General features: G+C 45.6%; 1 protein-coding gene across 1 annotated transcript; it reads right to left on the reverse strand.

The window, feature by feature from the left end:
• Positions 1–481: 481 nt before the first annotated feature.
• Positions 482–8,415, reverse strand: TMEM254 (transmembrane protein 254). Its single transcript, XM_032423871.1, has 4 exons — positions 8,114–8,415; positions 6,595–6,698; positions 6,347–6,406; positions 482–2,244 (listed from the first exon to the last, which is right to left on the reverse strand). The coding sequence occupies exons 1-4, from the start codon at positions 8,201–8,203 to the stop codon at positions 2,124–2,126; spliced, it is 375 nt and encodes a 124-aa protein (XP_032279762.1). The 5' UTR covers positions 8,204–8,415; the 3' UTR covers positions 482–2,123.
• Positions 8,416–10,667: the final 2,252 nt, after the last annotated feature.

The following is a 10,667-nucleotide window of genomic DNA, read 5'->3' on the forward strand; positions in this document are numbered from 1 at the left end:
AGAGAGAGAGACAGCGAGAGCAGGAACACAAGCAGGGGGAGTGGGAGAGGGAGAAGCAGGCTTCCCGCTGAGCAGGGAGCCCAACGTGGGACTCGATCCCAGGACCCTGGGATCACGACCTGAGCAGAAGGCAGACGCTTAACGACTGAGCCACCCAGGCGCCCGACATATATATATATTTTTAAAGATTTTATTTATTTGACAGAGAGAGACACAGTGAGAGAGGGAACACAAGCAGGGGGAGTGGGAGAGGGAGAAGCGAAGCAGGCTTCCCGCTGAGCAGGGAGCCCGATGCGGGGCTCGATCCCAGGATCCTGGGATCATGACCTGAGCCAAAGGCAGACGCTTAACCACTGAGCCACCCAGGTGCCCCAAAAGCCTTGATATTTGAACTGTTCAAACAGTTCTATAATAGAATCTACTTGGAAAAAAGTAGAATCAAATGTGTGACAATATAACAAAATGGACATAACAAAAAGCATTTGAATAGAGAAGACAATTCACAGCATTTATTCAAGTTAATTCATTTCATTCAATAATCTGCCATATTGTTGCCGTCACTGTTAATATTACTGTCATTACTATTTCTCTTTCGAGAGGACCATGCTTTTAAAAAATCTGGATTTCCATGATGTTTAACTCGATGATTAAAAATTTTTTTCTCTACTAAAAGGCAACCCCTTCATGACAAGAGAAACAGGAAAAACTGAGATATAGTTGTAGAAAGTCATCTCCACCAGAAACAATTCATAGCCCATAATCTTTCAGGGTTGTACTTTTACTTGCGGTCTCTTTTTGGGGCGAAGGGGCTGTCTCTCATAAATGTTTGCTTAAGATAGAGAACGTGCCCTACTGCATCATAGAAGGAAAATAAGGTCTAGTCCCTAGAGAACTAGGGACTGCCTAGGTGGTCCTCCAAGAAAGGAACCCTAATGGCTCCTAGGTGACAGTCATTCTGCCAAGGTCAGGGGACAGAGTCAGTGACCCTCCTGCCCTGACCAGTCACTAGTAAAAAGGTCTAGTCAGGTGAATGGGAGAGGTAGTCACTAGCTTCCAGTTAGAATCTCTAGCTCAGGAACGTCTGTGTTTAAGTAAGCTGGAGCTGGAAGGAGATGTTACACAGTCTGGAGAAAATGACTAAGAATAGGTGAGTGTGAAAAAGACACAGGTTTCCTACCAGGGGACCCACAGAAAGGGGGTACCACCAGTCAAGGGCACTTCTGTGCTTTTCTTTGAGAAGAGACTACACTGAGTGGGTTCTGCAGTTTTCAGATACCAGCTGGAATGCTGCTGAACAAACGGCAAGCTGATTCAGTGTCGGTCTGTGGTTCAGAAAACACTGACGGACACCTGTGAGCAAGGCCATGGCACAGGTGCTGGAAAAAAAATCAAGCTAAGCTGTGGTCCTGACCGGAAGGAGCCATCTGTAGTGGCCATCAGACCCCTGCACACCACAGTGCTGTGTCCCTGGGGCTGGTGGAGGGCAGGATGGCTTCTGGCTGGCTCCATCAGGGAAGGCATTCCCGATCCTCTCCTCTAGGTACTCAGCGTGTCCTCTGTGCCTCTAGGTTACTGCTCGGCCTGGCCCATTCCAGGCACTTGCTTATCTTATCTTTCTTGGTGTGTGAGAAATGGAAGTTGGAGAGGATACGATCCTGCTTCCCAGGTGCCTAGTGTATGTGGAATTGACGTGTTGGGGAAATGTCACTCTGTCTTGGTTCAGAAAGGTGGAAAAAATTGGGGGAAAGGAGAGCTAAGATGGGGTGGTAAGGGTAAGGTGCCTTAGTCAGAAGGTGGGAGCAAAGTTATACCAACAAGCAGCTTTAGTACACAGCTTAAACCAGATGCTACAAGGAGCACCAACATGGCCAAGGACCTCAAGCAGGTAGCTTGGAAGCCCTCGGCCAAACAGGTTAGTCTGCAGAACTGGGAAGCTTAAATCCTTTCCTATCATCTAGTCAAGCTCAACCAGAGCGTATGAAAGAATAATGAATAACTAGAGGGTCTTAAATTTCTGGCAAGTAGAAAGATCAAGTAAACTCAGCATCCCCCCGCATCTCCCCCACCCCCAAAACAGTGAAGTTGAATGTCAAAAATGTAAAGAAAGCTTTTGGATATCTTCCTTAAGTTTGTTTTTGGCGTTTTGGTCTGTAAGCTATCAAGATGGAGAGAGATGCTATCCCAAAGAGATAAGTTTGTAGGAACCAGAGTAGTTGAGCCCGACCATCCGTGATGCCTTTAGACCTAAAAAAACAAAAAGAAAAACTCAGCCACCAGAATTTTAATGTTATGGTTTCATAAGAGTTACTGTCTTCCATTAAAAAAAACTGTATTCCTTCTACTTTCATTAGGTTTATTCTGCTATTTTCCTCCAGCTTCTTAATTCACATGGTTTATTTTCATTTTTTTGTGTATGCATTTAGGACGGTACACTCTTCCCTCAGATGCAGTGTGGCTACTGCCCAGGGCACGGTATTATAAAACCATTTCTCATGAGGCTTTGAAGAGCAGATAGGGTTAAAAAGCTCCAGCACCAGGATGGCTTTAGAGGAAGTGTTTTGAAGGTAGAACAAATGTAAATCCCAGCTTGCCAACAACTAGCTGTGACGCTGGGCAAGTCACTCATTCTCTCTCAGAATCTGTTTCCTCCTCTGAAAAACAGGAATATCAGGGCACCTGGGTGGCTCAGTCAGTTAAGTGTCTGCCTTCAGCTCAGGTCATGATCCCAGAGTCCTGGGATTGAGCCCCTCCTCGGGCTCCCTGTTCAGCCAGGAGTCTGCTCCTCCCCCTCCTTGCCTCCCCTTTGTGCTCTCTCTCTAATAAATAAATAAAAATCTAAAAAAAAGAATAGGGATATCAGTATTTATCTCAGCAAGTTTTGAGATGATTTATGAAATAACATACACAAAGTATTTAGTAAAAGGCCTGGCACATAGTAATAATAAACACTTGTTGCAGTCATTCAAACTAAACTGCTTAAAACAAAGCTCAAAAGAAAATGACCCAATTGAAGTGAATGGCTTGCTAGTCTCATCAGTATATAAAGAAGTCTCATGTGGATGACTTCTAATTTAAAACAAAATTTAGAAACAGTGTATGTAAAAATGATATAATTTTCCACACTAACAGATTAAAGGAGAAAAATCATACGATCATCTTGATAAATGCAGAAGCATTTGAAAAATTACAGCATCAATTCTGAACACAAGTTCTCAGCAAACTCAGAAATAGGATAGAACTTCCTTATTCTGATAAAGGAGGTCTACATGACCTAGAAAAAACTTTAGGCAAAATGTTGAAAGCTTTTCCTTTTTCAGCAACAACGGAAGGGCCAAAATGTGTGAGAAATTCATGTTCATGCAGTATTACTTATAATAATAAAAGTGAGAGACTTAAAAGTCTATCAGAGGGGGGATTTGTGAAATACACTAAGGCACATGCACATAATAGAATACTATGCACCAATAAAATGAATGAGGTAAATTCATAGGTACAGACATGGAAAAATAGGCATATGTGACAATGGAAAAATTTATAGAAGAGTTTACATCTATATGTACATATACTATGGTGGCTATGACGTCAAACATATAGTCCAATCTAATCTCTGGTTAAAAGGAATTCACCAATTCCTTTTTATTGCTGGATAGTGTGATTTGGGAGGCTACAAATGTACATTCACCTAAATGTATTCATTCATTCATAATTCAAAAGGGGTATTTGTTCTGATGTAGAGGGACAAGTGATATACTACAACATGCCAGACCATAAAGAAATGATTTCAAAAGCACAGTAATAGTAACCTAAGCTCTCCCTTCCCCTTTTTTAAAAAATTTATGTATTTGAGAGAGAGAGATAGTGAGAGAGCATGAGCAGCGGGGAGAGGGAGAAGCAGACTCCCCACTGAGCAGGGAGCCCGATGTGGGGCTCAATCCCAGGACCCTGGCATCATGACCTGAGCTGAAGGCAGACGCTTAACCAACTGAGCCACCCAGGCGCCCCTCCCTCCACCCTTCAAAGACCTGGACAGCAAGATGTTAAATTCGAGTCCTTTGGTTTTATTTAGAGGCTCCAAATGCCACAAGAGAACGGGTGTCAAATAACGGTGTCCGAGGGGTTAGACCACACACCTCGAAGCTAAGATTTCACTGTGAGGCTGAGGGACCATTGCAAAGGTACTAGTGCTGGGGCATTTCCTGTTGTAAGTCAAGTTCAAAGAACAGCATCAACAAAACCACCTGGAGAGCTTGACCTAAGTCCCCTGGAATTTGGGGGAAAAGATTAATATCTGATTCTAAAGTTTAAAGACTCAGGTATAGTTTACCTAATGGGAGATCAAAGATACATAGCTGCAGTGAGAACTGCATGTACTTGTGGATTTATCCCACTGGAGGGATGAGGAAGCTGCTACTGTGAGCCATCCGATCTGCTGGAAGGCCACCGGCACAGTGGGCTTAAAAGGGACCCTGTCCCAGAGGCCCTAACTGAAGGATAGAAGAGATCTCAGTAAAAGAAAAATTCCCTCCAGGGGCACCTGGGTGGCTCAGTCGGTTAAGTGTCTGCCTTTGGCTCAGGTCATGATCCCAGGGTCCTGGGATCGAGCCCCGCATCGGGCTCCCTGCTCAGCGGGGAGCCTGCTTCTCCCTCTCCCTCTGCCGCTTCCCCTGCTCGTGCTCTCTTGCTCTCTCTGTCAAATAAAGAAACTCTTAAAATAAAAAAAAAGAAAGAAAGAAAAAGGAAGAGGAATCGGCCAGGGGCAGGCTGGAGGAAGCATCTGAAGGAACCATCAAAGGGACTACAGAAGGGGGATCCCTAATGATGGCTGGCTTCTCAAAACTCCACCAGGGCCCGCTGGAGGAAAAAAGCAAACACCGGGTATGCGACATCCATAGCTGCCAGCTGCCCGACCACACGGCAGACTGTGCCCTGTGTCCCCTAACTGCTGTCCCCTCAACAGGCCATAAGCAGCTGTTGCTAGCAAATAGGAAAAGGAGGTAGCCTGAGAGAGAAGCCACCAACGGTTCTCTCTTCCCCACAGCAGGCTGCTGAGCCCCAGCTGCGTGAGGGACTTAGGGACCAGTCTATGCTTTTAATAAACAGACTGGACTAGACTGGAGGGTATCAGATAGTGACTGGGAAACCTAGGGAAGTGCTTTGGATTTCATTCGGGGCTACGGTGGGAGGCAGACCACAACCCACAGGGTAAGAAGACCTGGAAAGGGGTTGAGAGAGAACAGAGCTGCTTTCCGCTCCTCTCCTAGAAAGGCCAGCTTGTTTCCTAAACCAGAAGATAGACAGAGTAACATCATCTCTTTAAAGCACTTAGCAAGTACCTGGCATAGTGTACGCTCAATAAATATTACTTTTATTTTAAAACATGGTTGTTATAAGGGATCTTATTTCTCCCTTTTAGAAGTAATACAATAGTAATAGAGGTGATAGTTCATCTTGACCAGAAGTTAACTGCGAAGTAATCTGGCATGACTGTAAGCACCTCTTCATGACACCATACTGTCTGCACGTGCTTACGTGAAGTTCTAATGTCAGGAGAGTCTTTCCTAGGGCCCTCACACAGTATTAACTTACACTGGCACCTGCTGAGTAGGGTCGAACTGAGAGGTTTTCTAACTTGCAATGCATCCCTGAATTGTTTGTGGAGCTTGAAAAAAAGAACAGATTCCCATTTCAGAGGCCAGGCCTACTGAATCAGGATCTCTGGGTCTGGACACCAGACATGTATATTTCAAAAAGCTCCTTGGGTGATTCAGTTGTGAAACTGGGATTGAGAATCATCGGCTTGGGGCACCTGGGTGGCTCAGTTGGTTAAGCGACTGCCTTCGGCTCAGGTCATGATCCTGGAGTCCCGGGATCGAGTCCCGCATCGGGCTCCCTGCTCGGCAGGGAGTCTGCTTCTCCCTCTGACCCTCCCCCCTCTCATGTGCTCGCTCTCTCTCATTCTCTCTCTCTCAAATAAATAAATAAAATCTTTAAAAAAAAAAGAGAATCATCGGCTTACGTCAATAAATTGGCTCTTTTTCAAAATACATGGCAACCCCCAAATCTTTTGCTATAGGTGGAGCCATACAGAGAATTTTTTTTTTAATGAGAAAAATCATCTAAATCAAGTAGTTAAATAATTAACTAACTAACACAAACGAAATGAATCCATTAATTAAATAGTTACCGAGTACTCCTTCGGAGCTGGGCTCAGTATTAGGTGTGGAGATTCAACTCTACCCTGAGAATGTTCTCAGCCTACAAACCCATGAATTATTTAAATGGGGCTACTCTCAACTTATATTAGATACCAAGAGAAAAACGCTAAAGCACTATTAAACACACTTACTTGCACAAAACCATGGCGTACAAGGACTCTCCCAAGTGAATCAGCCAGGCAAGCCAATACCTAAAACAAAAGTCAGCCTAGTTTAAGGTGATGGTTATCTGCTGAGGAAATCTAACACAGAAACCTCAATACCTTAATGTGAACCAGCAACACTCTAAGGTATCTAAAGGCAAGTAAGTGCAGGCCTTCCAGATCTACAGTGGAACTGAGCTGCAGGGTCCACATCCCGTTTCCAGAGCCCTGCTTACCCATTGTGCAGGAGGGTATGATGATGGTCCACCAAGTACTGAGTGAAGAGGCCCAGAGGCCCGAGGCTCTGATAAGGGATACTCTGAGGCCAGAAGACAACCCACTGCAAGAGAACCAGAGGCACAGAATACCTATTGAGTCACTTAAATCAGCAAATGTTTATTTTTGAGAGAGACTATGAAACAATCCCGATTCTACAAGAAAAACCAGAGACCACAGAATCTCTGAACTAAGTCATCTGGGCTTCCATTCTCCACTTCTGTTTTCTTTTCTTTTTTTAAAAAAAGATTTTATTTATTTATTTGACACAGAGACACAGCGAGAGAGGGAACACAAGCAGGGGAAGTGGGAGAGGGAGAAGCAGGCTTGAGGACCCTGGGATCATGACCTGAGCTGAAGGCAGCCACTTAACGAGTGAGCCACCCAGGCGCCCCTCCACTTCTGTTTTCTAAAAGCTATTCCAGTGGGAGATCTATGTGGAGGAAGCTATGTGGTTATCAGACTCAGTGCCCAAACGGGATGACTTCTATTCTTAGTGAATTCCACCAAAAACATTATTTTATACAGATTATTAATAAACTTTAAGTTTCTGTGCCCTGGCTAGCTTCTTTACTGCAGAAGCTATGGCTTGAGCCAAACCCCCCACTTAATTTAGAATCCTTTTTCCTTCTTTCACTTTCCTACATCTAAAACTGGGAATGATCCACTTCACAGAGCTGGAAAGTAAGTACATCAAGTTTGTGAAGTGCTAATAGCAACTACTTAATCACATTAGGTTTTTGTAATCTGATCAACTTTCCCTTAGTCTCTATGTTGTAATCTCTGCCAGCTTAGGTTTTTCTGAGAATTAAGTGCCAACAGGTCCAAAACTTATTGTACCATTCATATCTCAGCCAAGAGCAGTACTACCTCTCCCATTATGTCTTATGCATCTAAGATTTAAATAAAGCATAAAATATCACTGCACCCTCCAAAACCAAAAGGAACGGAAGGGGCAGCACTTGCCAGCTCCATAATATTCCAATTTAAATAATAAGACCTCGCTACCAGGGCGCCTCTCGCCCTACGAGGACCCGGCGGCCAAGAGAGATGCCCCGCCTCGCCCCACGCCTCACCGCGAAATAGCCCAGTGCCAGGATGGTGACCAGCGAAGGCAAACATCTGGCCGGACGGAAGTAGGCGGAAGCAGCCCTGCCGGCCTCGGACTTCGTCACCACCATCTTGAAAGATCTACACACTGAGTCTTGGGATGGGGAGCCGTACCCGCCCCCGCCCCCATACCGAGAAAGCCTGGGTAACTGGTTTCTCGACACCGTGGGCAGAGGCGAAAGGCGCAGGCAGACAAGTGCGCCTGCGTCTGCTTCCGGGGCCTGCTCCCCTCCGCGTGGGCTCCGGGCGCGCAAAGCCGGACTGCGCCTGCGCGATCCCTCCGGCCGGCTGACCCGCGTCCTGCGCTGGGGGGCGGGGCGGGGTGCTCGCTCTCCTCGCGGGGCTGCACTCCGCTGCCGCTGCCCTTACCGTGTAATACCCAAAGGAGAGGGTGATGAGGGTGAACCAGAACAGACTGCCCCTCTGGAAGTACGCATTACCGCCTGCTGCCGTCCCCATCGTTGCGGCACACCGCCGAGAACCTGAGACCGGGGGCTCCGCTGCGCGCGGGGTGGAGGCGGGACGGGGCTCGGGCGAGCGCTCCTCCCTGCTCCCTCCTCCTTCCCGGCACCCGGAAGCACCTGCGGGTTCGGGAACTCCGGCAGCGGGGCTCGCTGGGCTCTGGCCTTCTGGGCTAGTCGCATCCCACAGGGGAGAGCCCCCTCTGTGAGTGGCTCTTTCCCGGGCTTATGAGAACGGTGTTGGAATAGGTGGTGCTTTCTGCCTCCAATAACCGCGAGTCCAAGAGAAGTGATGCTCTTCCTCTTCGTTAGTGAAGATGTATGGAACCATACTGCACAGCACTTATGAGCAGGGGCTGTGGAATAGATGACCTGGGTTTAAGTCCCAGCTCTGCTACTCATTTTTGGCCTAAGCCTGTGCCAGTCACTGTTAAACAACAAAAATTCAGCTTAGTAATTTGAAAGATCAAATTGGCTTTATTGAAGGGTTCATGAATGGGGCAGCACCCATCTAGCAAGTAGAAAGGAGCTCAGCTGAGCTGCGGAAAAGGAAAGTTTTTTTTGTTTTTGTTTTTAATAAAGGCAGAGAGAGGGCATAAAAATAGGAATTTATTAGCAAGGATTGCGTTGCTTTAGGCAATGTCGCTCAGGTAAAGGGTAAGGGGTCTATCTGGGGATTACCTCCAGGTGTTGACCAAGAAATTCTGGTGATTGGTTAAAGGTTACATAAGTGGGGGGGGGGGGGAGTGGAGAATGAAACTGCAGTTAGGTATTAAGTCTTAATATGGGGCCTTAGTATGAGGAGTGGAATATTTCCATAACTTCTTCAGTTGACATGGGAAGGTTCTCTTTCCTCATTTTTTTACATGAGTGTGTTGGGCTATGTTTTATTTATTTCTTTATTTTTACATTTGCTTTTAACTCCAGCCTTTCTTTTTCTTTCTTTCTTTTCTTTCTTTCTTTCTTTCTTTCTTTCTTTCTTTCTTTCTTTCTTTCTTTCTTTCTTTCTTTTTCTCTTTCTTTCTTTCCTTCCTTCCTTCTTTCTTTCTAATAATTTTATTTATTTGTCAGAGAGAGAGAGCACAAGCAGGCAGAGGGAGAAGAAGGCTCCCCACTGAGCAGGGAGCCCGATGTGGGATTCTATCCCAGGAACCTGGGATCATGACCTGAGCTGAAGGCAGGCACTTAACTGACTGAGCCTCTCAGGCATCCCTGGGCTATGTATTAAAGAATTAATACCAGAATAGGTGACACTGTCCATTTCCCAGATAAACCATAGTGCCTGTCCGTATTTGGGTTACCAGTCCTAAACAGTTTTTCTTAGTCCTAATTTCTTCTCATCACACCAACTTACTGGTTCTCGTCTCTCTCTAAATACCTCTGCTTTCTCAGCTTTCCTTTTACTTTTTGTCCCCCAGATACAGGTTTTTCCTATGATCTTCTCTCTGTATTTGTAGTACCTTTGAGATTCAATTTTTGCCTCCATCTGGATGACTAAAACAATGTCTCCAGCCTTACCCTCCCCCCACTTTCCTGCTGGTCATCTTTACGAGGTGTCACACCCACACTTCAAAGACAAGTCCACTTTTATCCGCAGAGTCAGTCCTCACCAAGGCTGCCCTGATTATGTTAACATTGATTTCCTTCTTTGAGGAACCCAGACTCCCTCTCTTTGGTTGCGTTCATATCTAGTCAGCTGCCAAGAGTTCTATTGATTAACATTACTTCTCATCCTTTTGGATTAAACCATGGCTTAATTTCTGTCCTCCTTGGGTCATTCCTTCCTGAGTTCTACTGATGTGGGAAACAAAGGCAGAAGAGAAATTATTGAATTTCCTCACTACTTACAGCCTACTGACAAGTCGTTGAAACAGGCAGAGGGACATTCCCCTAGGGACTCAGCTGCCTCCATCTTGATACTTTGCTAAGGGCAAATCTTAGCCTGACCTCAGGATCCTGTGAGTCTACTTTAACATACAAAAATTCCTTTGGAAACTTCTTTATCTCTGTCCCCCAAGATACAGGTTAACAATTATCCTCCAAGCATAGGACCCACTGATATATATCTGAAGGATCTCATGACAGAGTTTTTACTAAATAGTAATAAATGACCTTTCCCTAATAATAGCTAGCCCCTTCAGGGTCCTGAAAACCTTTCCAAAATACCTTGGAGGCTTGTGCTGTCCCTAACCCCCTCCCAACTTGAAGGTATATAATGGCCCACCCTCTTGATTCCAATGCAGCTCTTTCTGCCCACAGGTCCTGTCCTTGTTCTTTATTATTATTTTTTTTTAAAGATTTTATTTATTTATTTGAGAGAGAGAGAATGAGAGACAGAGAGCATGAGAGGGAGGAGGGTCAGAGGGAGAAGCAGACTCCCTGCCGAGCAGCGAGCCCGATGTGGGACTCGATCCCGGGACTCCAGGATCATGACCTGAGCCGAAGGCAGTCGCTTAACCAAC

Source organism: Phoca vitulina, unplaced genomic scaffold (genome assembly GCF_004348235.1).
Source record: "Phoca vitulina isolate PV1807 unplaced genomic scaffold, GSC_HSeal_1.0 scaffold29, whole genome shotgun sequence".
NCBI classification, from domain to species: domain Eukaryota; kingdom Metazoa; phylum Chordata; class Mammalia; order Carnivora; family Phocidae; genus Phoca; species Phoca vitulina.

Coding starts and splice junctions, on each gene's coding strand:
- TMEM254 (XM_032423871.1), bottom strand. CDS start 8,203: ATGGGGACGGCAGCAGGCGGTAATGCGTACTTCCAGAGGGGCAGTCTG. Junction 6,699..8,113: donor TCTCCTTTGGGTATTACACG/GTAAGGGCAGCG, acceptor GTTCTCTTGCAG/TGGGTTGTCTTCTGGCCTCA. Junction 6,407..6,594: donor CATACCCTCCTGCACAATGG/GTAAGCAGGGCT, acceptor CTTTTGTTTTAG/GTATTGGCTTGCCTGGCTGA.